Source organism: Mesoplodon densirostris, chromosome 19 (assembly GCF_025265405.1).
Source record: "Mesoplodon densirostris isolate mMesDen1 chromosome 19, mMesDen1 primary haplotype, whole genome shotgun sequence".
Taxonomy (NCBI): Eukaryota; Metazoa; Chordata; class Mammalia; order Artiodactyla; family Ziphiidae; genus Mesoplodon; species Mesoplodon densirostris.
This window is the reverse complement of record NC_082679.1, coordinates 16,544,590-16,570,782: the sequence shown is the minus strand read 5'-3', so window position 1 is coordinate 16,570,782 and position 26,193 is coordinate 16,544,590. Positions and strand designations below refer to the sequence as shown.

Genomic DNA, 26,193 nt, shown 5'->3' with positions numbered 1-26,193 from the left:
CTATGTTGGCATGAGCATGGGCCGGAATGTCTTGGTCTCTAGGTTTTACATTTGGCCTACCCTGAATATCAGGAGTCTAGAAGGGCAGGGACTAGGTCTTTGTTGGTCACCACTCTGTCCTCAACATCACCTACCCAGGGCCTGGCTCAGAAGGGGCAGCCAGGAATTCTTGCTGAATGAACAACCGAACAAGCCCATGAAGAGACCCCTTCCTGCACAGATTGACCTTGAAAGCTTATGGGCTGGGAGAGAGACCCTGCTTTTTCCTGGTCCAGTCACCTGTAGATGGAGGCCAAGGGGCAGGTGAGCCACATGTTGTTGGTCAACTTGCCCAACTGGCAAATGTCAAAGGTGAAGTACGGCTGTTTGATTTACTTGATGTGGTCGCAGGGTATAAGGCAGGCTTCCACCTGCATCTCAGGCCACATGCGTCTGTACTGTACCTTCTCTTCTTGCAGATACAGCCAACAGGGCATGCGTTTTTCCAGGGGCTCCTCTATGTAGCAGTACCCCAGGTGTTTGCACTCACCTGGCTCCCCACAGCGGTTACAGTCCTGCCAGGGCTCCCAGTGGGTGAAGATGAGCTCCTTGCCACCCAGACTCAGGGTCTCATTCTGCAGGGGCTTTTGGCCCAGGCCTTTGTGCATAATATGTAGGGTAGTGACATCTTGGAAATCAATCTCACACTCTACCACGAGGGCATTGTCATTGTCCTCACAGTGATAGAGGCCTGTCGGGGAGGGCTGAGGGTTGGTCAATTGGAGGTTGCCCCCAGGCAGTTTCTTTATGTTAGGCACTGAGGAGAGCAACAAGAGATCCTCCCCCAGAACGGAAGAGGAGGACCAGCATGCCTTGAGATGGTCACACTGCAGGACAACATCATTGCCTGAGAGCAGGGCCTGCTGGCAGAGACTCTTGTAGGCACAACTGACTAATATCTGGGCCCACGAAGTGGGGAGAGAAAGGCTAAGCAGCCACAAGGTGGCCAACATGGCCACCTACAGACTACAGAAGGAGGCTGGGAACCATCAGGGCATTGTGAAGTCACCCACAGAACTCAGGCATCAGCCCGGGGCAGTCGAATGGACCTTGATCCACTGCACTTCCAGGAGTCCAATTCAGTTCATGTCATCAAATAGCTTAGTGTAGGGCTGTAGAGTCAAAAACTCAAGAGATGGGCAGGAAACACAATGAGTGAACCTATGTCAGAATGAGTGAACTAAAAAGTCAAATTATTTGCCCTCCACATACCCAATATACAATGATGGAATGGGTCAAAATGCCCAATTGGAAAGGGGAATAAGGGAAGACACACAGAAATCACTGGTCTGTATCATTTCTAAAATCTAGTGAAAAGATACTGTAAGGACTTCCTATCTTATAGATGGGGAGGGTTCCTTAATTAGTACCAAATCAACTCCTTAAGGGTGGGGAGCTTCCCAAATCTTTGCTCGCTGTAGCTTATGTCTTCACTCTCAAGGGAGTTACCCCCTTTTCCATTATCCTCCTTGGCTACATCTCAGGTGACATTGGAAGATGTGCCCTCCTTGGCACATGAACAGTTTTCTCAGCCTGTTTTACTGTCTCCTAAAGTGTGGGACCTAAGGATTCTTATAAGTCTCCAGTTAACTCCATGTACAAAACCCCCACATCCACAGTTCTGTTCAAGATGTTCCTCATTCCTCTCTCTCTCTCTCTCTCTCTCTCTCTCTCTCTCTCTCTCTCTCTCTCATTGCAGGTACCTTAGACTCTTATCAGGCATCCATGGAAAGCCATATTCTAAGCCATTTTGTCTACCTCAGACTATCTTAAGTGTTTCCTGGGAGTATCTTAATTTATTCAGAGATCTTAACAATGGTTAATAATGATTTGATTGGTGCTAATCCTTGATTCTATCCTTGACAAAATCTGAGTTCTAACTGGACTTTGACTCTCAAAGGTCCTCCTGATTTGGGGCCATCTTTGGCCAATATTCACTCCGAGTGTCCTGTGTTCCAACTGCTTCCCCTAAAGCTGCAAGTTCGTTAAGTATGTTATCTGCCTCCCAAAGTATTTCAGGCAATAATCTCCATCCTTCTGGCTTCAAATAATTTTCTTGTTCCCTTTGCTCTGTATCTAAGCCAATGCCATGTGTTTTTATTTTTTATTACAGCAGCTCCCCACTCCTGATACTAATTTCTGTGTCACTCAAGATAGGCTATTTGCTATTATAATAAACTTCATCCAAATCTCAATGACTTACAATAACACAAGTTTACTTCCCATTCATGCTCCATGTCCCTTGTGGGTTGGCATTACAATCACTCAGGGATACAGGATGATTGAGCAATTGTCATCCCAAACATTTCCAGTTTTATGCCAAAGGAGGAAGAAAGCTCTGTAGGATTTCATGTCTATAATTAAATGCTCTGGCCTTAAATGACACATGTCATTTGCTCACAAACCATTGGCCAGAAATGGTTACATGGCACTAGCAATTCACCAACCCAGCAAAGGAAATGGAATTCTAATATGTCCAGGAAACATTTAGAAAATGGCAGTCAGTAATAATTACTGCAGCTAATGTCTACTACAAGCAGTGTTCTTTTATATCATAAAGTTAAAACCATTCCCCAAATCCTCCCATCACATCTCTCCTAAAGTTCCATTGGCCAGAATTAGGCCCCATGTGCAGATCAAAATCAATCTCTGAAAGGAAAGAAATTTTCCATGATTGGCTTAAGCCAATCAGAATTTGTTCTCCAGGACTGGGGAAGTATAACCTTCTCTGACCATAGAAGTCATTGAAGACTGCAAAAAAAATCAGGGCTTTGTATGCAGGAGAGATGTAGAGAGAATGCTTATTTGGTATAACCAACCATATTCTTCACAGCATCCATGGTTAGGAAATATCTGTTGTACCAGGACTGTGGTAAGCACTATGTGAGCTACATGACCTTTAGGCAAGTTGCTGAGACTTGTTAAACCTCACTTCCCCATCTGTAAAATGGGATATTAGGACTTTCCATCACAAACTATGGTGTTATAAAGCTTTCAAGAGATTACTGATTTCAAATTCTTGGAACGGTCCAGGTTTGGATTAACACAGTGGTTAGTTAGTGGGAATGTGGCCAAGTGGCTCCAGTCCCAGGTTCTGGGATCAGTTTCATTTCTAGATCCACCTTGTATTAGAATAATCCATGCCCAGCAACTTCACCTTCTTGTGCCTGGCATATTCAATTATTCCATAAATAAGTATTGTTTACTCATCTTTCAACAGGCACTAAGGATCCAGGCTAAGTCCCTGCCCTCTTGGAGCTTCCATTCTAGTGGGGGATGTATTAATTGGGATAAGTTAGGTTATGCTGTGGAACAAAAGAATTCTGGGATCTCAGTGGCTTAACACATTTTTTTTACTCATCTTACATGTCTAATGTGGGTTGGTGGAGAGCTCTGCTCTACACAGTCCCTTCAAAGACCATGGCCAGTGGAGGCTGCACCACCTGCAGCATCATTAGCTGCTATGGAATAAGGAAGGACAGTCAAATGCTTTGACCTGGGAGGGATCTACATTACTTTTGTTTGCAGGCCATTAACCCTGCCAACACCTTGATCTTGGACTTCCAGCCTCCAGAACTGTGAAGAAACAAATTTCCGTTGTTTAAGTCATCCAGTCATTTGTTATGGCTGCATTTGTTATGGCAGCCCTAGCAAACTAATACAGTGACTATTTTAAATGGGATGGAGAGAGAAGGGCTCTCTAAAAAAAGTGACATTTGAGCAGACTACGTAAGAGGAGCCAGAGGAAGCAAGGTCTGGACTAAGCACACAGCACATGCAAAGGCCTTGAGATGGGTACACATTTGGCAGGTGCCAGTGCACTTCAGCCAAAGACTAGGAACACACTTGTGGTGCAGCAAAGTTGCATTTCTTGACTAACTGCAGTGAGGGAAGGTGCACACCATAGGAATGGTACATTTCAGTAAGAAAGTGTGAGAACAGATTTACAGAATTTGGGCTTGCTTTATGTGATTTGGGGATGAGTTCAAGGAAGTGGAGATTTTCTCTGAATGGGGTGCTGTCAGGAAGTGGGAGTAATTCTATCTTATCTGGAAGGTGAGAAGAATGGGAGAGGGAGATGTTTAGTCTTTTGTGGCTTGGACAGTGTTTCTGTTTGTCTGTGTTCAGATGTGATTATGGAGTGGTCTTGTTTTTGTCTTGGTTCATCACAGTCACAGAGAGACTTTGTGTGATGTTGGCATTCTATGAATTTGTTTATGTTCAGTGACCTAGCTGTGAACTCTAGGCTGGCTCCTAGAAATACCAATAACCCGTTATTTGTGTCAGGTCAGCTCCCAGATACCAAGGGTTGTTTTTCTTTCTCACATATTTTATGAAACTGCAATGAAGCCTCTTCCTGAATTGAAGGTCTGGTCTAACAGCTTTCTCTCTGTGAACCTCAGTTTCCTCATTTTCAAAATAGAGATTTCAATGGTACTGGCTACACAGCGCTCTTTTTTTTTTTTTTTTTTTTTTTTGCGGTATGTGGGCCTCTCACTGTTGTGGCCTCTCCCTTTGCGGAGCACAGGCTCCGGACGCACAGGCCCAGCGGCCATGGCTCACGGGCCCAGCCGCTCCGCGGCATGTGGGATCCTCCCAGACCGGGGCACGAACCCGTTTCCCCTGCATCAGCAGGCGGACTCTCAACCACTGCGCCACCAGGGAAGCCCCAGTTTTTTTTTTGTTTTTTTTTTTGCGCTACGCGGGCCTCTCAGTGTTGTGGCCTCTCCCATTGTGGAGCACAGGCTCCGGATGCGCAGGCTCAGCGGCCATGGCTCACGGGCCTAGCCACTCCGCGGCATGTGGGATTTTCCCGGACTGGGGCACGAACCTGTGTCCCCTGCATCGGCAGGCGGACTCTCAACCACTGCACCACCAGGGAAGCCCCACAGCACTCTTATGAGGATTTGTTGAGATGCTGTATATAAAGCACTCAGTTGGTGTTATTATTGATGGATGGACAATAAGGACCTTGTCCTCCAAATATCAGGGTTCTGTGTTCTGATTGCAGATTATGGCTTCTGATCACAGATGTACAGACACAGAGGCAGGTCATCATTGTTTAAACCCCCACTGGCTAAAGTGGCTTCCCAGAGATTTAAAGGGACAGTTGGGTTTTCTCCCCTTTCCCCCCTATTGGGAGCCAGGCATTTAGGGATTAGGACTTTCAAAAACAACTGATACACACACAGTATGAGGGGATTTAGAAAGTCATTGCAAAAACCCAGAGAAAGATGTGAGCTCAGAAAAGATCTGAGATGACCTTAAGCTTTCACCTCAAGCTGATCCCCAGCACAGACACAGTCTACAACAATAACAACCCCCAACACACCCTGGGAAGGGGGAAAATATGATTTCCAGAGTTACCACTTATAAGATTTAAATGCCCATTTTCAACAGAAAATCACAAGGCATAAAGAAACAGGAAAGTAACCCATTCAAAGGAAAACAAACAAACAAACATCCCTGAGGAATCCCAGGCGGCAGACACACTAGACAAAGACGTAAACTGTCATAAAATGCTCAAAAAGCTAACAAAGACATGGAAAAATACAGCAAAATGATGTATGAACAAAATAAGAATATCAATAAAGAGGTAGAAAATATAAAAAGAAACCAAAAAGATATTCCGGAGCTGAAAAATACAATTACTAAAATGAAAAAATTCACTACAGGAGTTCAAAAGCAGATGTGAGCAGGCAGAAAACACAATCAATTAACATGAAGATAGGACAATTGAAATTATTGAGTCTGAGGAACAGAAAGAAAAAAAGGTTGAGAAAAAGTGAGCAGAACCTAAGGGACCTGTGGAACACCATAAAGTGGAACCACATACATATTGTGAGAGTCCCAGAGGGAGACGAGAGACAGAAAGCCACAGAAAGAACTACATTTGAAGAAATAATGGCTGAAAGCCTCCCAAATTTGATGAAAGACACAAATCTACAAATCCAAGAAGTTCACCAAACTCTAATAGGATAAACACAAAAAGATCCACACCAAGACACATTGTAATCAAACTGCTGAAAGCCAAAGACAAAAAGACAATCTTGGGGCTTCCCTGGTGGCGCAATGGTTGAGAGTCCGCCTGCTGATGCAAGGGACACGGGTTCGTGGCCCGGTCCAGGAAGATCCCACCTGCCGTGGAGCAGCTAGGCCCGTGAGCCATGGCCATTGAGCCTGCGCATCTGGAGCCTGTGGTCTGCAACGGGACAGGCCACAACAGTGAGAGGCCCGCGTACCGCAAAAAAAAAAAAAAAAAAAAAGATAATCTTGAAAGCAGCAAGATAGAGGCGACCTGTCACATAAAGGGATCCTCATTAAGAGTATCAGCTGATTTCTCATCAGATAACTTGGAAGCCAGAAGGCCACGGGTTGAATTATTCAAAGTGCTAAAAGAAAAAAATTTTCAACCAGGAATTCCATAACTGGCAAAATTCCCCTTCAACAATGAGGGAGAAATGAAAACACATCCAAATAAGCAAAAGCTTAGGGAGTTTGTTACCATTAGACCTACCCTGCAAGAAAAAAGAGAGTCCTTTAGGTTGAAATGAAAGGATGCTGGACAGTAACTTGAAACTGTATGAAGAAATAAAAATCTCCAGTGAAGATAAATACATGGGCAATTATAAAAGCTAGTATTATTGTACTAAAATTCAATTTCAATTTTCTACATGACTTAAAAGACATAAAAATAATTATTAACCTTTGTTACTGGGAAAACAATGTACACAGGTGTAATTTGTGACCTCAATAATTAAAAGGAGGTGATGGAGAGGTATAGGAGCAACGTTTTTACATGCTATTAAAGTTAATCAGGTATAGGGCTTCCCTGGTGGCACAGTGGTTAAGAATCCGGCTGTCAATGCAGGTGACACAGGTTCGAGCCCTGGTCCGGGAAGATCCCACATGCCATGGAGCAACTAAGCCCATGCACCACAACTACTGAGCCTGCATTCTAGAGCCCGCAAGCCACAACTACTGAGTCTGTGTGCCACAACTACTGAAGTCCATGCATCTAGAGCCCGTGCTCGGCAACAAGAGAAGCCACTGCAATGAGAAGTCTGCGCACCACAACGAAGAGTGGTCCCTGCTCACCGCCACTACAGAAAGCCTGCAGCAGCAATGAAGACCCAACACAGTCAAAAATAAATAAATAAATAAAAAATTTAAAAAAATAATGTTAACCAGGTATAAATTCATATTGAAGAGTTATAGCTTCATGTAATCCCCATGGTCACCACAAAGGAAATAGCCATAGAATATACACAATAGGAAATGAGAAGGGAATCAAAATATTTCACTACAAAAACATTAACTAAACAAAACAAGGGAGTAATGGGGAACATGAGGGGCAAAAAAGCTATAAGGCATATAGAAAACAAATAGTAAAATGGCAGAAGTCATGACCAAGGGAGATTTATGCATGAATGGTGGTTCAACATAAGGAAATCAACCAATGTAATACATCATGTTGATAGAATGAAGGGGGAAAATCATGTGATCATCTCAACTGACACAGAAAAGGCATTTGACAAAATCCAACACTCTTTCATGACAAAAACTCCTGGAAACTAAGAATAGAGGGAAAATTCCTCAACATGATAAAGGGTATTATAAAAAAACAAAACAAAACAAACCCCACTTCTAACATCATTCTCAATGGTTAAAGATTGAATGCTCTCCTCCTAAGACCAGGAAAAAGACAAAGATGTCTACTTTCACCACTGCTATTCAACTATGTACTGGAAGTCCTACCCATAGCAATCAAACAAGAAAAAGAAGTAAAAGGCACCCAAATTGGAAAGGAAGGGGTAAAACTATCCCTAATCTCAGGTGACATGATCCTACATATAGGAAATCAAAAAGAATCCACTAATAAGCAAACTCAGCAAAGTTGCAGGGTACAAGATTAACACTGAAAAATCCATTGTGTTGCTATACACCAACATTGAACAATACCAAGAGGAAATTAAGAGAACACTTTCATTTTACAATCACATCCAAAAGAATTAAATACTTAGGAAGAAATCTAACCAAGTAGGTGAAAGACTTGTATGCTGAAGCTACAAAAGATTGCTAAAAAAAATTAAGAATATCTAAGTAAATGGAAAGACATTGTGCTCACGAATAGAAAGACTTAAAATTGTTATGATGTCGGGCTTCCTTGGTGGCACAGTGGTTGAGAGTCCGCCTGCTGATGCAGGGGACATGGGTTCGTGCCCTGGTCCGGGAAGATCCCACATGCCGTGGAGTGGCTAGGCCCGTGAGCCATGGCCGCTGAGCCTGCGTGTCCGGAGCCTGTGCTCTGCAATGGGAGAGGCCACGACAGTGAGAGGCCCGCGTACAGGAAAAAAAAAAAAAAATTGTTATGATGTCAATACCACCCAAGCAATCTGCAGATTCACACAGTGCCTACCAAACTTCCAACAGCCTTTTTCAAAGAAATGGAAGCAAATCTTTCATATAGAATTGCACTGGGCCCTGCACAGCCAAAACAATCTTGAAAAAGAAGAATAAAGTTGAAGGACTCACACTTCCCAACTTCAAATTTACTACAAAGCTACAGTAATTAAAACAGTATGGTACTGGCATAAGGGTAGACATATACACCAATGTAATAGAATAGAAAACCCAGAAATAAACCCTTACATATACGGTCAATTGATTTTTGACAAGGGTGTCAAGATCAATTAGTGGGTAAAGGACAGTCTTTTCAACAAATGGTGAAGGAAAATCTGGATAACCACATACAAAAGAATTAAGTTGGACCCTTACCTTATACCATATACAAAAAATAACTCAAAATTGATCAAAGACCTAACTTAAGAGCTAAAACTATTAAACTCTTAGAAGAAAACACTGGAAAAAATCTTTATGACCATGGATATGGCGACATTTTCATAGATATGACACCAAAAGCACAGGCAACAAAAGAAAAAATAGATAAACTGAGCTTCATCAAATTAAGAACTTTTGTGAATCAAAGGACACTATCAAGAAAGTGAAAAGACAATCGACAGGACAGGAAAACATATTTGCAAATTATATATCTGACGAGGGATTAATATTCAGAATATGAAAAGAACTACAATTCAACAGCAGAGAACAAAACAATGCAATTCAAAAATGGGCAAACATTTGAATAGACATTTCTCCAAAGAAGATACACAAATGGCCAAGAAGTAGATGAAAAGATGCTCAATATCATTAGTCATTAGGGAAATGCAAATCAAAACCCTGATGAGATGCCACTTCACACCAACTAGGATGGTTATAATCAAGAAAACAGAAAAAAACAAGTGTTGGTGAGGTGTGAACCCTTGTGCATTGCTGGTGGTAATACAAAAGGTGCATCGATATGGAAAACAATTTGGCAATTCCTCAAGTTTAAAACTAGAACTACAATATGACCTAGTAATTCCACTCCTAGGTATATATCCAAAAGGATTGTAAACAAGTATCTGTACACCCATGTTCACAGCAGCGTTATTTACAATAACTAAAAGGTGGAAACATCTCAAGTATCTAACAGATAAATGGATACACATAATGTGGTACATACATAAAATGAAATACTATTTCAGCCATAAAAAGGACAAAACTTTTGATTGCTATATATGCTACAATGTGGATGGACCTTGAAAACATGTGTAGTGAAATAAGCCAAACACAGAAGACAAATGTCATATGATTCCACTTAAATGAGGTACCTAGAATAGGCAATTTGATAGAGGAAGAAAGTAGAAAAGAGGTTACCAGGTGCTGGGGGCAGGTGGGAATGGGGAATTACTGTTTAATAAGTACAGAGTCTATACTGGGGATGATGAAAAAGATTGGATAGTGGTGATGAGTACACAACCATGTGAATGTAATTACTGCCGCTGAATTGTATACTTGCAAATGGTTATAATGATTACTATTACGGTATGTATACTTTACCACAACAAAAAAGTGTGTGTGCAGGGCGGGGCCGGAGGGGGATGTGACCTGGTTGAAATTTTATAAAAAGTGGTCAGGGAAGGTGTCACTGCAAAGATGACCTTTAAGTAAAGCCCTAAAGGAGAGGAGGATCAGGTGGCCATCTGAGGGACGGGTGTTCCCGCAGAGGAAGTAGTGAGGGCAAGAGGCCTGAAGTGAGAGGGTGAGAGGCACATTCCCGAGCGCTGAGTTGGCCAGTTGAGTAAGCCAGGGGGACAGTGGTGACGTCAGAGAGGGATCAGGCCACTTCCCAGTATTTTGATTTCTGCTGGGAGTGGGAGACTCGGGAAGGTTTTGAGCAGAGGGGCATGATCCAACTTGGGTTTTAACAGGGTGCGGTCGAACAAAAAAACATCCCTGGGTACGTAACCCGCCAGCCAGTATCCAGTTTGCGACCTCAGGGGAGACTCCTCAGAAGCTCCCAGAGTTCTCCAGGATGCACTTCCCCTAGCCGCCATCGGGGGACAGCAGAGCCGCGTACAGCGCCTCGCGTTCCGGGTGCCTGGCCTCACCCCACCCCGCCCTCGACGCAGGTGGCCCCGGTCCCTACGAATCCTTAGGCGGAAACCGTTCCTAGTCCCGCACCTCCGCTCGGCCCCTTTAAGAGCCATAGTTTCCGGAGGCCTGACCTGGGGCGATGAACGCCCAGGGGCCAAACCAAAAGTTAGGAATTGTGGAGGGGGGGGAGGCGGAGAAAACTTCCAAAGTAGAATTACAACTTTTCCTGGGCCCCATTCCCCGAGGGCATCCCTAAGGAGGCAGACTTCCTTTCCGAAAACTTCGCTTGGGTCTTTATATCACCTAAGTGGAAGGCGCGAGAGGACCGCATCGCCTCAGCCCAGCCGAACGCGAGGACCCGGAGGGCTAGCGGAAAAGTCAGGCGCTAAGAGCAAGCCTCTTCCAGCCCAAGGCTCGCTTAGACTCGCTCCTCCCCGCTGGGTGTACCTAGGCGGGTCCATCACCAGGTGGGGAGAGGGGTGTGGGCAGAGAGGGAACAGGTGCGCGGCGGCGCCCGCCTCCCTCAACAGGTGAATCACCCCAGTTGAGTCTCGATTCTCGGTGATTCACACCCCGCTCAGCATGACCTGAGCAGGAGGTGGCCGGACGGGATCCCTAGTCTGCAGGCGCCCTCCCGGCAGGCTGGTCACTTGGTTCCGACCCTCGGGGGCCGGAGCGCACCTGGGTCAGCCCACTTCCGGGGAGGGAGGTGGAGGAGCCCCTCCCCGCCGCCCACCCCCTAGCCCTGCCCAGTGTTCTCACCCTGTGTACCTGGGCCGATCCATTCCCCAGAGCCACGGGGGGTGGAGTGGCTCGGAGATCCACAGTGGGTCAAGCAAGTTTCTCCCCGAAAGCTGGAAGCGTGCTCTTCGTCCACGATGTCTCCTCTAGTTAAAATCCTAGAACAGGGTGGGCTTGGAATAGGAACAAGGAACGGAAGGAGGAAGGGGAGGAGCAGGCACCCCTCCCAGTCTTGGTGCGCGCCGCGCCCCCTACCCTCCGGGTACCTGGGAGGGGACGCGCGGGCGCGAGGCGTCCAGACCGCCGAGATGGCGCCTTTGGCCCGTCTTTGGCTTTTCTGGGGGCGGCTGGACTCCTTCCCGGCCACCCCGGGCTGGGGCACGGTCGTCTTCGTGTGGCTCTTTCTCAGCCCCTTGTGCACAGGTACGGAGAACGGGGCCCCTGGTGCCGCGGAACGGCGGGAGGGCACTGTAGAAGGGCGATGGATGGAGTCCTACACTGCCCAGGAGGCAGGAGAACTGGGGGAGGGGGAGCGCAGAGACTTAAGACCTCCTGATCCCCAAGGTCTCCGGAGATCCCTTGTGTGCCAGAGAGGAATTCTCTATTCCTGCCTGAGAGCGCTCCCCCGCCCTTGTTCAGAGATAACAGGAAGTGAAACTCCCGGGACAGCGAATCCGGGAGCGGCAAGGAGAATGGGACCCTTTGTTGGGTAGGGGTGAAGGACCACCGATCACTGGGAAAGGCCGGGATGAGGACTCGGTAGCCCGCCGAGATTTCTAAGTCTTGGGGTAACGGGGAGAAGGCACTTGAGGGTTAGAGTAGAAGATTCCTAGGGGGAGAGATCAAGAAACAGCACCCAGGCATTGGGTGGGTGCGGTATTGGAAACTCCCCACCCCGTAACCCAACCATGTCCGAAGTATCTGTGCGTAAGAGTCTGGTGGAAGGGACTCAAGGACTTGTTTGGAAACCATCTTCTGCTGGATCTGATGTTTGTTTGGGTGGGGGTATCAGAGGGACTTGACTTTTCAGCAGGCACTTTGGGTGTGTTCATTTGAGATGGTTTTGGGTGGGGTGAGGTGGGAGGCTGGTGGAGACATTACAGGGGGGCTTTAACTATTGTATGCAAAGCAGTGCAAACAACTCCAAAATCCCTCCCTCCAAATTCACAGAACCCGGAGTAACTTGTAACACTTGGTGGTTGTTTTTGAAGGGGGCCCTTGAGCACTGTGGGCTTTGTGGGGGGCCGTTTGGGCTTGCCTGCACAGGCCACAGAGAGGCCCTTTCCATGACAGAATGGCCAAGGGAAGGGGGGGCAGGGGCGATTCCGAGGCCACACTCTGGGAAGAGGGGTGGACAGGATGTTCCAAGGAATCTGGCTATGTGACCTTGCACTGGCCACTTCAGCCCCCTGGGTCTGTAAAACGGGCATGATTATCGGAGCTATCTCACCGGTCTTGGGGATTAAGGAACAGTGTGTGCCAGGCGCTCTGTAAAACCGTACACTTGTAAGTGTCAAGCTGGTGACAAGAAATGTTGCTCCTTCCTGCTGAAGCACCTCCTTGAGCTCACAGCGGTCCCTCTGCTGACTCTCCTTGTCCTCAGCCCCTGCCAGCGCCATCCAGGTGACTGTGTCAGACCCCTACCACGTGGTGATCCTATTCCAACCCGTGACCCTGCCCTGCACCTACCAGTCGACCACGACCCCCACGGCGCCCATCGTGATCTGGAAGTACAAGTCTTTTTGCCGGGACCGCCTCGCTGACGCCTTCTCCCCAGCCAGTGTTGACAACCAGCTCAACGCCCAGCTGGCGGCTGGTAACCCGGGCTACAACCCCTACGTGGAGTGCCAGGACAGCGTGCGGACCGTCAGGGTTGTGGCCACCAAACAGGGCAATGCCGTGACCCTGGGAGACTACTACCAGGGCCGGAGGATCACCATCACAGGAAGTACGTAGGGTGGGGAGGGGGGAGGCAGGGGATGGGCTGGGGCTGGATGGGGTGGTGGCGCTGGCTTCCTCATGCCCAACCTGGAGTCCCCACCTGGAAGCTCGTCAGCGCCAGTGTCTGAAAGGATTGACAGAGGGAGGGATCCTTCCTTCTACCCATCCGTCCATCCCTTTATTTAACAGCAAAGGTTTATTGAGCACCTAACATATACCAGGCACCGTTTGAGGCCTTGGATATACAGCAGTAAACAAAATCATCAAATCCCTTCCCTCCTGGAGCTTGAATTCCAGTGAGGGAGATAAATAGGATAAACACAACACATACTATCAAGTGCTTGAAGATAAAGAAAAGTGGGTAATGGAGAGAGAGGCAGGGGTTCTATAATAATACTAGTAATATCAGCAATAATAAGTAGAATTTATATAAGTAACAACTCATAAAAAGCCTCCTGTGTGCCAGGCTCTAATCCAGGTTGACATGGATTAACTCATTTAGACCACAATAATTGAGTGGGTAGATTCTGTTATTGTCATTTTACAAAGACCCAGAGAGGTCAAGTGACTTGCATAAGGTCACACAGCTGGTGGGATTCTAAGTCAGACACTTTGGGTCTAGTCTTCAAGCTAGTAACCCCTTTGCTTGGGAGTTCAGCAAAGAACTCACTGAGGAGGTATCAGGAGTGAATCGAAGGGATGAGGGATTTTAATGGAGACAGCCTACAACTTGCCAGGTGCTTTATGCCCACGTTTTACACTCAGGACAGCTGAGGCACAGAGAGATAAAGTAGCGTGTCTTGGGTGCACAGCCAGTAAAGGGCTGGAGCTGGGATTTGAACTCAGGCAGCACTGAGAACCCTTGTCCTTCACCATAATGCTAGCTGCTGATAGGAGGTGCCTGTTGGAACCAGGTAAAGGGCAGTGGGGAAGCCGTTCATTTATTCATCCATTTATTTGGTATTTATGGGACATCTTCTAAGTGCCAGAAGCTATGGTAACCAGTGCTAGGGCTACAGGGGTGATCAGGTCAGCCAAGATCCCTGTCCGCAAGAAGGTGATGTTCTCATGGGATGAGACAGGCAACAAACAAGCAGATAAAGAAAGAGAGAGTTTCAGAGAGTCCTGCAAAGTGCTACAAAGAAAACAGACCTGGGTGATATGTGATAATGCCTCGGGGCTCACCCCTTAAAACCGCTGCAAATATGATTTGAAGAGGAACTGGGACTGCACCCTAAAGAATCTAGCTGGCAGAGAGGAGGGTGATGGACAGCAGTGGGTGAGGGACGAAGGCTCACCTGCTTCAACAAGGATTCGAGTTTCAGTCATGGGCATGGGGGCCGAGGAGGGAAGGGGGCATCCCTTTGCAGACTCCGAGAGACCAGGCCTTGGAGGACAGTCCTTCCCACCCTCTGTCTAGACCACGGGCAGGGACCCAGCGTGTCAGTCTTGTTTTGGGGAGGGACTGGCCCTGTTGGCTCTGAATGTCCACGGGCAGCGAGCCCGAAGCATCCTGCTGTTCTTGTGGACAAACGGCTTCTTGCGGGTTCAACCTGTGTAGGCCCCTACCCCATCATCCAGGGACTTCTCCAGCCTGGACCCGGTTATGACCGGACAGCCCTGTCAGGACAGCTCCAGTCCTGAGAGTGCCCTTGAAGGCTGGCTGGAATTGTGCCCCGTTTGCTGAGTCCAGAACTCAAGTGACCTTCAGGCTCTATCTGGGGCAGATTCTTCCTGCTCCAGAGGCCCCACAGGCCCAGGTCTTTCAAGTTGCCTTGACCTGGGCCCATGTTTGATATAGGCCATGATTTGTAAACATCCATTGTGTGTATGTCCTTTCAGGAAGCCCAGTAGCCATGGGAGCTTCCTCCATTTCAGCTTTGAAGATGGAGAAAGGCAGAGTTCCCTTTGGAATTCCTAGGGTCACCAACAGCCCAGGTTTTAAAAGTGAAAGTCGTCCTGGGAAAACCAGAGCAGTGTCCCTCAGCTTGGGTGGGTCCCGCTTCCCCTTCCGTTCTTCCGTCCTTTGGGTGATGTGGGCGCCTGGATTGGGGCCCTGTTTCTACCTCTTCAGGCTGCTTGGGGCCCATGTGCCCCCCACTCAGTAGCGCTGGACCTGAGAGCTCATGGGACCCCCCTGAAATCATCAGGGTCACCTCTGCTGTGTGCAGATGAGGAATCAGAGGCCCAGGGAGGTGGAGGAAAGCCCAGCTCCTGTTCCCAAGTGGAGACCCGGCATTTTCTCCTTGCACTTAAAACAATTAGAGCAATGCCCAGCCCAGGTGATGTCAGGACCAGACATAGACTGGGAACAGGGTGCGCCTTGCAGGAAGGAGGTGGGCCCAGGCCTTAGAACTGATCAAAAGAAGCCGGAAAGTGGTATTTTTCATGGGTTTTGAAAACATTGTGCAGGCCAAACAAAACGCATTGAGACCCAGATCCGGCCCACAGGAGCCCAGAGTTTAGCTTCTGGCCTAGGAGCTCTTGCTGGCCTAGGGGCTGCCTTCCCGCCCACCTCCGGCTTTGGGCGGGGCCCTGCTCTTGGGTTCTGGTTTTGGAGAGGCATTTTTAGAGTCTGATTTAAAGATACAAGTGGAAAAAATGATGGGCCAATAGGGTGTTATGGAGAATCTGGAGGATTTGGGAGAATGTAGGTTAGAGTTTTAGGATGATTCCATGAAAGGACATATGCAGAGGGACCCAGCATATAGTAAGAGATCAATAACTGGGGGCTGAATACGGGACCACGAAGGGGAGTGTCTGCGCCCAAGGTCACCCTACCTTTCGGGTCACTTAAACTCCGCGCGGTCCCCACCTCTACAACAGAGGCACTTCCTGTCTGCCTTCTATACTGCTGTCACCATCTGATCCTCGATATGTTTAAATTTTTTATTTGTCTCTCTTTCCCAGTTAGGATCTGAGCCATGTAAGGGCAGGGGTTCATACCTGTCCTCTATAGCAGTGGTTCTCAAACGTGTGGGTCTTAGGGCCTCTTTACACTCTTAATTACTGAGGACCTCAAAGTGCTTTGTTTGTACAGCTAGAAAACTGAGATTAAAAAAAAATTTTTAATGATGATAATAAACTCTAGAGATGAGTATAAATAACATACTTTTAAGAAAAAATAACCGTATTTTCCAAATGAAAAACTTTAATGAAAACGTATGGCATTGCTTTTATATTTTTGCACATCTCCTTAGAGTCTGGCTGAATAGAAGCTGGCTTCTCAAAGCTGCTTCTGCATTCAGTGTATTGTGATAACACACGCATGTAGCCTCTGGAAAGCTCCACACTACACTCATGAGATTAAGTGAAAAAGGCAAATATCTTACAATTATTATGAAAATAACTTTGACCTCAGGGATGCCCTGCAAAGGTCTTGGGGAACCCTGGGTCCCACAGGTCACACTTTGAGAACTGTTGCTCTTTAGTATACCAGGTGCCTCATTTACTGCCTGGAACATCATCGGATGCATTCAGTAATCGTGTGTCACATATCGAATGACCTATTCGAATATAGCCACATGCCCAGAACACTAAGGAAGGTCAGCATGGGGAGGGAAGGGGTTCATTTCCAGATCCTGGCCAGGCCCTGGAGGACTCAGCAGTGACCAAGACAGACCAGGTTCTGCTTGCCTGGAGCCCGCTTTCTCCTGGGGACGGGATCATGGCCAATCAGCCCCTAAGCTGGCTGATATAATTAGGCAGTCTGGCAGGGGAGCTGTGCCAGCAGGATGGAACCAGCCCTCTGAGGGTCTGAGAACACAGAGCCAGGCAGAGGGAACAGCAGGAGCGCAGGCCGAGGCAGTTGTGAGCCCAGCACATGGGGGGACAGTGAGGCGGCCAGTGTGTCTGGAGTCTAGTGAGTGAAGGAGTTGGGGGGATGAGGCTGGTGTGGTGACCAGTGGCCGTGTCACTGCAAGGGCCTTGTGAGCCAGGGTAAGGCGTTTGGAATGGTGTAGATAGACACTGAGAGAAGGTTTTTCTATGGATGTGAGGTCTTCCTTCCAAAGAATGAAGGAGGCTCCGGTTCTTTCATTCCTTTGGCAGTTGACTGATGCCCAGGTGCTGTGGACTGGGGTGCACGCAGCGGCTGCCCTTGGAACTGTCCTGGGGAAGGGCAGGGGGTCCGTGGGGCAAGGTGGTAGGCAGGTCCGAGGGAGCCAGAGAGCCGGAGCAGCTGGGGAGAAAGGCTGTGGGCCTCTGGGGGTGTTGTCTCTGGCCTGTTCCTACCTCCTGTCCTCCAGGGGCCTAAGGTGGAGTTGCCCGCCGCAGCCCCACCTCACACCCTGTCCCACCCTGGTGAATGGCTGGAGGGATTTAACTAATTAGGGCTTGAGGAGCAGAGAGGAAACCGGATGTGCCGAAACACTTTCTTTTCTGGTGTCATTAACAGGCTCCTTGCCTGGGGCTGCTTCTCTGAGCTTCCCCAAGCCCTGGGCCTGACCTGGAAGCGGGGTGCCGATGGTGGCCAGAGGACGAGGGAACTGGTCTAAGTCTCTCCCTCACATCCCCGCCTTCTCATGCCCGGGTGACTCCTGATTCCTGGAATCTGGCCTGTTTATCTTTGCCTCCTTATCCAGGACCCAGGCCCCTGGGTCTGCACTAGGCTCCGTGGTGGGTTGTGTCTTGGGGAGTCGACTTTTGCTTTGGGACATGGGACAGAGGAAGGCGTAAGTCTGAAGCGCTGGCTCTGGAGTCAGACCGTCCCAGCCCCACCACCCCAGGTTTTGCCACAATTGTACAGTTCATCAGTAATTTCACCAGACCTCTTTTCTCTACAAGACAGGGAAGATAACAGCACCATCTGACAGCCTTCTTGAAATTCCCCGCGTTAAGTGTTTAGAACCGAGCCTAAGAGGTAGAGCGCCCGTGGTATGAGTGATTCAATTTTCACTCGTCTGTCTGCAGCCCCCTTCCCCACGGGCTCAGGGCAGGGGCTGCGGGCATCAGGCACCCGTCCCCGAGGTGCCCTCACACGTCTCCTCCTGACGCAGATGCTGACCTGACCTTTGACCAGACGGCTTGGGGGGACAGCGGTGTGTACTACTGCTCTGTGGTCTCAGCCCAGGACCTCCAGGGGAACAACGAGGCCTACGCAGAGCTCATCGTCCTCGGTGAGTGGGCTGGGCCCTGAGGGACGGGGTCGGGGGCTGCTTCTGCCACTGCTGTATCTCTGCTCTCTGCCCTCCGGCTCACTCTCTGGGCTCTTGTCGCCTGCTCTGTTCTCCCCTCACAGCACCACCAGTCACTTGGGCTTATTTGTACCCTGCACCCCAGGCAGGGTAGGGACCCCTCGCCCGCCGCAACATTTCAGATAAGCCAGAGCCAGACTAAGAGTGGAGAGAAATGGGGACCCTACCTCTTCCCAGTCTCAGTTTTTTAAAATACAGAAACGGTTAGAGTTGATGTGCAGTGAACGAGGAGGGTCGATGGCGTATATAATTGAGAGGAGGCTTCCACCCCCAGAGCCACCTCTCACCCCGGAGTCCCTTGCCAAAGCACAGGAACCTGGCCCTCTGCCCTGCTGGGATGGCACTGTGTGGCTTGCATAGTTTGTGCTCCCCTTAAGCTCGGCTGCCTCTACAAGCTCAGGGGCAGGCTGGGGTACCCACCAGCAGCCCCCTCCTGGCTGTGAGGCTCCCCCGCCCCCGCCATGTGTGGAAGGGATGCTGCCGTTAGCCAGATGCTCTGTTCTCAGCCGACACATACAGTCTCGCGTGGTGTGTGCTATATGTGAGATGTTGCCAGGTTGCACGTTGCCATCATCCCATGCATGATGCAAGGTAACGCATGTGTGCACGAGCCCATGATGGGGAGTACGCTCCAGGGTGCTCAGATCGTGCAACAGAGTTCATGTCTGGGTGACAGAATGCATGCACCAGTGACCCAGAGAACTCTGTGTGTTCTTTGGTAAAATGCACAATCTACATCAGCATGTCTCAAGTTTAGTCGCAGGACCCACTTACACTCTAAAAGATTATCGAGCATCTCAAAGAAGTTTCGTTTAAGTTTCTGTGGGTTATATTTATAGTTGTTTAACATATGATAAATTGAATCTGGCACACAAGCACACAATTGATTACCATCAGAGCAAATGACATCATCACGTGTGATGGAGCCTGTGGAAAGCTCCCCTGCCTGCACCTCTACTGGCGAAGGAGAGTGAGAAGGGCAAACAATGGCTTAGTGTTATCAGGAGAGCGGCTTGGCCTCCCAGACAGGACCACACTTTGAGAACCGCTGGTTTATATGCTAGAACCTTCTCCTGGGGGCATGTGGCATGGGGTGCTGAGCTCTGGATAGAGCTTTGTTGGTGTACAGCCAGGTGTGCAGATGCCCGAGACACAGCACTCGCGAGGCACAGAGTGCCGGGCGGCACCTAAAGGAGACACTAGCTATGCCATGAAACTTGCATAGGGGACCCTGGTGGGCAGAGAACCAGGGCCATACTGTGACTTTTATGGGTTGTAGGCACTTTCGCCTTCAAGGGCCTCTTCCTCTGGATTAAAAAAAAAATTATATTTTATGATTGTGTTGTTATAAAGACAAGTCATTGTTATATATTCAGTATTGTCGTATTTTTTTCTTCAGATTTTAAAATAAAACATTTTCATGGGCCCTAGCATTACTGTGCCTCTTGTGCCTGGTGGAACAGGGACTGCCCCTCTCACCTGGGATGGAACCCTTTGGGGCGATAGGACCTGTGTGTGTGGAAGAGATGGAGTCCCAAACAGGTCGACCCTTCAGAACCCATGGCATATATTCTGGAACCCTTCTGGGCAACAGAATCCCCCGTGGCGGGAGAGAGTGAGTGAATTACGTGATGGAAATCTTCTGGAAAACAGCACCCACATAGGATGGGGGTATGGGGGAGGAACCACATGCTAGGACCCTGCTAGTCCACCGACCCCACCTCTTCTGCAGGGCATACCTCCACCCTGATGACCCCGGGGCCGGGCTTCAGGGCAGGGGCAGCATAATCTGTCTCTCTTTTGTCCCTCCAGGCAGGACCTCTGGGGTGGCTGAGCTCTTACCCGGTTTTCAGGCGGGGCCCATGGAAGGTAGGGGGGGTGGAGTCCCCCATGCACCACTTACCGCTTCTGTCGAGTACTCTCCCCCGCCCTAAACGCCGCTCCCTCGGACCCCACTAATCACGGCGCCTGACTCTGACTCCGGGGCATCTAGTGACCTGGCTCTGGGCCGTGGGGTGGGGTGGGGTGGGCTGAGCTAGCTGACGAGGGGCCTGGGGTGTAGGCAGGGGGCTCCTGTGACTGGTGCCTGCAGTGCTCTTCTGGGGGTCGGGATCTGGGCAGCTGGCTCTCTGTCCCCTCTCAAGGCTACAGCCTGTCTTGCTCTGGCCGGGTCGCCTTGCGTTCGCCGCCTTGTCCAGATGAGCCTGGGGCGAGCTGCCTAACTTTGGGGCCGGCCTGCGTGGTAGAGGAGCGGGCGTCCCTCTGCAGCGGCGCCCCAGCCCCTGGTGTGGAGACTCCAGCGAGGGCTGCAGCTTCCCGGAGAGCTCTGCAGACGGCCCCTGCCCCACCCTCACTCCGCACTGCCCCCGGTGCCCACACCCCTGTCCCCTCCCCGGCCTCGCAGCTCAGGGCCGGCTCTCGTCTCTCCGCAGACTGGCTGTTCGTGGTCGTCGTCTGCCTGGCCGCCTCCCTCGTCTTCCTCCTGCTGGGCATCTGCTGGTGTCAGTGCTGCCCCCACACCTGCTGCTGCTACGTCAGGTGCCCCTGCTGCCCCGAGAGGTGCTGCTGCCCAGAGGCCCGTAAGTGCCCCTCGCCCCTCGCCTGTCCGCCCCCGCTCGGCCTCCCTCCTGAGTCCAAGGAGAGGATGTGGCCACCTGCCTGCCTCGCGGGACGGTGCCACTCACCTGTCTGGAGGTTCTTGGCCCTGAGGCATGTGGGTTCTCGGCTCCCGGACCCGCACTCCCTGCATTGGAAAGCAAAGTCTTAACCACTGGACCACCAGGGAAGTCCCGGCCTGGAGGTTTTAAGGGGAGCGATTTGGGAGCAAGTGGGCCAAGGAGGACCTGCTGTTTTAGATGATCATTTACATCCTTTAGCTCTTCACTTATTGTTTACTTTTCATTTATTTTGAGTCTTTCCTTTTGAAAGTATAATTTATGCACGTGGTAAAAAAAAAAAAAAAAATTCAAATAGTACAAAACATTATTCACCGGAAAGTAAAACTCCCTTTAAAAACAGAATCTTGGGCTTCCCTGGTGGTCCAGTGGTTAAGACTCCACGCTTCCACTGCCGGGGGCACATGTTTGATCCCTGGTTGGGGAGCTAACATCCCACATGACACGCGGGGTGGCCAAAAAAAATAAAAATAAAAAAATAAAAACAAAATCTAAGCGAAAAAAGGGAGAAACCAAACAAGGTTTACAGCCCCAGCAAATTTAAGCATCTTTTAACAGCCCACATCCACACAAGCACGCCGGATTTCCCAGGGATGCCGTTTAAGGACACATCCAGTGCCTCAGAGTGGGTACCCGCAGGCCTGGGATTAGACGTGGGACCAGAGATGGAAGGAGAAGCAGCAAACAAAACGGGGTTGGAAAGGAAGAGAGAGTCTCCCTCCTCCAGCTGCCCCGTTCCCCTTCCTCAGGGACCTCAGCACTGCCGGTTCCCTGGTTGCCTTCCAGAGAGCATCTGGGTGAACCAGCACCTCTGCACTCAGTTGTTGGGAAGTTCGCGTGACTATTTTCATCAACTCTGACATGGAAGTTTACACTGGCTACTTTCTTAGATTCAGACATATCTGCTCTCTTGTTCCTTGTATTGAAAGTGGGCCATGAAAGCATACTTCCCCACTAGTTCTTAGTGAGGACACCTCACCTTTTCCTTCATCACTGTCAAGTTCACCGTATCTTTAGTTGATGAACAGATGATGTTGGTAGATAGAAATAAATAACTTTACGTGTTAGGAGCACCTAGACTATGGAGACCAAAAGAGGGACAGACCTGCCCCTCTCCTGGCACCTGCTGATTTCTAGGCCAAGGTGGTGGAAAGAATTACCCACGTAGCTCAGATGGCTGTGTGTTGGCATCCTTATATTTAAGGTTTCCACGTGCCATAACTCCAGTGTCATATGGTCCAGGTAAAATCATAGGCAGTCGTTGCAAGCTTGGGCAGGTGGAGGTTTGAGGCCTGGCTGGACACCTTACCTGTTGGGAAGCCCAGTGAATGACCTCCCCTCTCAGCCTCAGTTTCCTCCTCTGTAAAATGGGGCCATGGTAGAGCCCGCTGTACAGGGTGAGTTGGGATCCGGTGAACTGGTGTGTCCCGCGTTAACTGCAGGGCTTGGCCTACATAGAGTGTTCCCCGCCCACTAGCTGTTGGACATTGCTACTGTCAGCGTTGGTAAATCAGAGCCCTGCCGCTCACACCATGTGACCTCAGACGAGCAGCTGGTTTTCTTCTCTGCAAGGTCCCGCCGTCACGGGGGCGTCGTGAGCATCAAGGGAGCACTGTGTATGCAGGCCCAGCACGGGGCCGCATCTCAGTCTATGCTGGCTAACTTTACGGTCACTGAACTCAGCAGTGGGCAACCTGCTTCATCGCGGCCCTGAAAAAAGAAATCCACTGCTCTCTGGAGGCTCGTGCTGGCTGTCCCCTCTCCCTCTCATCATTTTTAGTGAGAGCTTCTTGCTTATTGCTTGGGCAGTGGGTGTTGGTCATTTCACAGGTCGGGTGGAATCCCCAAGGGCTGCAAACAAGTTCGCAGTTACCCCACTAAGTAAGGCTGGGACCAGGACTGCAAATGCCAGTCCCAGGGCCCCATTTCCTCCATCCTGAGACCCTGTTACCCCAAACCGAGGTCCCATTAACTCCCTGCCGAAGGCCCTGTTGTTTCTGTCACAGCCACAGTCCTGCTGAGCTGTCCTGGAGCAGCGTCTCCCACAGTTAATTATAAAAGGGCACATCAGCTGAGCCGCTGAAGGGCCTCTTCAGGGCTGGGTGTGGTGGGGCTGAGCACTGAGCCTTCTGCTTCCCAACTGAATCAGAGGTGGAGGGAGCTTTCTGAGCCCGTCTCCCCACTCCATCTTCCTGTTGGAGTCCCAGGGAGGAAGCGACTTGCCCAGGCCCATGATTTTTGCCTCAAAGCAGCCACCAGAACCCAACCTCTTGCCTGGGGAGGAAGGTGGCAGGGAGAGGAGGAGGATTTGCCCTTGAGCTGTCAAGCCTAGAACCAGGCTGGGGCGGGGTGGGTGCGGCCCCCAAGTGGGAAACACTAGAGGAGACGCTTTGCTGCTTGGCTGAGGCAAGTGAACGCTGAGGCTCCCAAGGTCCTGCCTCAGACTGAGTGCCATCACATTTGGGTCTGCAAGACCCTGTGGGGAAGACCGAGCAGGCGTGAGAGGGGAGCAGGCATGGCATTCCCCCGGCGAGATTATCCATTTTTCTAGAGCAAGGGCTCAGCTGCCAAAGGGAATACTTGTTTTCCGGCTTGTGGGCTTTATCTATAGGGCACCTCTGCCCCTGTTGCTCTGTAGGAATGCAGGTCCAGGGTGGTCGCATCTTGTGATAAGCTGACAGGAGAGTTTGATGTAAAACCTTGTCAGATGTTGGCAAACCATCAAACTGTCTAAAACATACTGGCCTACCAGATCAGGGCCGCCGGCTGCCAATATGCACCCCCCATCCTGAAACTTCTGTGAGGAATGGCACAGGAGGTGTGGACTCAATGAAGCTGATGTCCCCTAACCTCAGGGATGCTGCAGAAACCAACCAGGCACCTAGGGAAGCTCCTCAGCCTGGGGTGGGGGTGGGGGGACGGGGGGAGGTGGGGTGGGAAGAAGGCATGTGGCCCCTGGGGGCCTTCTCATGCTATGTGTGTCCTCCCCAGTGTATGCTGCAGGCAAAGCTGCCACCTCAGGCGTCCCAAGCATCTACGCCCCCAGCACCTATGCCCACCTCTCCCCTGCCAAGACCCCGCTGCCCCCAGCCATGATTCCCATGGGCCCTCTGTACAACGGGTACTCAGGAGACTTCGACAGGAATAGCTCAGGTGAGGTCGGGGGGAGCCAGGAGCAGCTGGGGCAGGGGGTAGGCTGGGTATTTGGCCATTAAGGGGTCCGGGGCTGGAAGGGGGGCTTGGGGGCTGGGAATGCAGGGTTTTCCTCCTGACAGCCCGTCTCCCCCAGTTGGTGGCCACAGCTCCCAGGTACCCCTGCTTCGTGACACAGACAGCAACGTGACCTCTGGTGAGAACCAATCCTTATGAGGTTGGACATGCCTATAGGGGAGGGGGCTGGGTCAGCCTCCAACCTCCCAGACTGATCACCTCCAACTCCTGTCCCCAGAAATCCGTAGTGGCTATAGGATTCAGGCCAACCAGCAGGACGACTCCATGCGGGTCCTGTACTACATGGAGAAGGAGCTGGCCAACTTTGACTCTTCTCGACCTGGTCCCCCAAATGGCCGTGTAGAGCGAGGTGAGGAGCCTTGGGGTCTGAGGGATTCTTGCGGGGGTTGGGGGAAACGTGACTCCCTGATACCTGCTCCAAATCCTGGACACAATCCCTCATTCCCTACCATGGCCACAGTGAAGTGTACGATCATCACTAAATAGATGAAAAGCCTAGGGCCCCCTTGAGAGTATATGAGCCAAGTGGGTGACACCGCTGGATCACAGGGCTCCTGACATTAGGTCCTGACCACCTCCCACCAGTGACACCTTCCTTCCCACAGCCATGAGTGAAGTCACCTCCCTCCATGAGGACGACTGGAGATCCCGGCCTTCCCGGGGCCCTGCCCTCACCCCAATCCGGGATGAGGAGTGGGGTCACCACTCCCCCCGGAGTTCGAGGAGGTGGGAACAAGAACCCCCCCTGGACCGGCCAGGGAGTGGCTGGGGGGCCGGGCGGCCCCGAGCCCGTTCTGTGGATGCTCTAGATGACCTCGCCCGGCCGGGCTCCGCTGAATCAGGGAGGTCTCCCCCAAGTAGTGGGAGGAGAGGCCGGGCCTGTGCACCCCCCCGGAGCCGCAGCCGTGATGACCTCTACGACCAAGACCAAGACGACTCAAGGCACTTCCCACACTCCCGGGATCCCTACTATGATGACTTCAGGTCTAGAGGCCGCCCTCATGCTGACCCTAGGGCCCGCTACCACCCCTCCCGGGACCCTCCAGATGATGGCTCCAGGTCTGGGGACCCCCAATATGATGGGCAGCTACTAGAAGAGGCCTTGAGGAAAAAGGGGCCAGCGGAGAGAAGGAGACCTTACAGGGAGGAAGAAGAGGAAGCCTACTACCCTCCAGCGCCTCCCCCTTACTCTGAGACTGACTCCCAGGCCTCACGGGAGCGGAGGCTTAAGGTGAGTGAACGGCCCTACCTGGCTCTAAGAGCCTTCCTGGACCCTCTTCTCCAGTCCTCCCCAGCTCACATCCTTCTTTCTTTTTGCCTTGCAGAACTTGGGCCTGAGTCGGGAAAGTTTAGTCGTCTGATCTCAACGTTTTGTATGTAACTTTTGTACTTTTTTTTTAATTTGAGGAATTACCGATGATCTTCTCCTCCTAAGACTAATAAACCTTATGATCACAAGTCCTAAGTCTGGAGGGAAGCGTTTGTTTTGCTGCGCGAGGTGGGGAGCCCGGACAGCTGCTGTGTGTGTCTGCAAAAGGCCGCATGTCCAGTTCTCTCTTGGGACTTGCGTCCCGATCCAGGAGGAAAGGACCAGCTCTGCCTTCTCCGTCTCTCGGCGGCCAGGAATACGTGCCCCACGCTGGCTCCGCCCCGCCCTGCGTGCGCGCCCCCGGACCCCGCCCAGACGTGCGCATGCGCCTCGGGCCCCCGCCTTCGCGCACCACAGCGCGGCCCCCGGGGGCGCGCGTGCGCGCTCCTCTCCCCTTCCACCCCATCCACCCCTCCCCCCCGACCTACTTTTCTGTCTCCAAACCCCGCCGCCTGCCTCGTTCCCGGCGACCAGGGCCCCTCCTCCGGGTTCCCCGGCGTCCCATCCAGGCCCGCGTTACACT

The 26,193-nt window shown here is 50.7% G+C and overlaps 2 protein-coding genes across 5 annotated transcripts; one reads left to right on the top strand and one right to left on the bottom strand.

Annotated features, from left to right (window-relative positions):
• Positions 1-371: 371 nt before the first annotated feature.
• LOC132479601 (protein FAM187B-like) lies at positions 372-992 on the bottom strand. Its single transcript, XM_060083139.1, has one exon. The coding sequence runs from the start codon at positions 990-992 to the stop codon at positions 372-374; it is 621 nt and encodes a 206-aa protein (XP_059939122.1).
• Positions 993-11,289: 10,297 nt separating this feature from the next.
• LSR (lipolysis stimulated lipoprotein receptor) lies at positions 11,290-25,730 on the top strand. Of its 4 annotated transcripts, XM_060084847.1 has the most exons (10): positions 11,290-11,682; positions 12,863-13,207; positions 18,198-18,317; positions 20,208-20,264; positions 20,828-20,974; positions 24,062-24,223; positions 24,360-24,419; positions 24,519-24,650; positions 24,907-25,532; positions 25,627-25,730. In XM_060084847.1, exons 1-10 carry the CDS (start codon positions 11,397-11,399, stop codon positions 25,660-25,662), a joined length of 1,971 nt encoding a protein of 656 aa, XP_059940830.1. In that variant the 5' UTR covers positions 11,290-11,396; the 3' UTR covers positions 25,663-25,730. The 4 variants fall into 4 exon arrangements, with proteins under 4 accessions (XP_059940830.1, XP_059940831.1, XP_059940832.1 ...); XM_060084848.1 differs by lacking the exon at positions 20,208-20,264; XM_060084849.1 differs by lacking the exons at positions 20,208-20,264; positions 20,828-20,974.
• Positions 25,731-26,193: the final 463 nt, after the last annotated feature.

Excerpts from the sequence above, each read along its gene's own strand:
- LOC132479601 (XM_060083139.1), bottom strand. The coding sequence starts at position 992 with ATGTTGGCCACCTTGTGGCTGCTTAGCCTTTCTCTCCCCACTTCGTGG.
- LSR (XM_060084847.1), top strand. The coding sequence starts at position 11,397 with ATGTCTCCTCTAGTTAAAATCCTAGAACAGGGTGGGCTTGGAATAGGA. Across the intron at positions 13,208-18,197 it reads GAGGATCACCATCACAGGAA|ATGCTGACCTGACCTTTGAC; the intron begins GTACGTAGGGTG and ends CTCCTGACGCAG. Across the intron at positions 25,533-25,626 it reads CACGGGAGCGGAGGCTTAAG|AACTTGGGCCTGAGTCGGGA; the intron begins GTGAGTGAACGG and ends TTTGCCTTGCAG.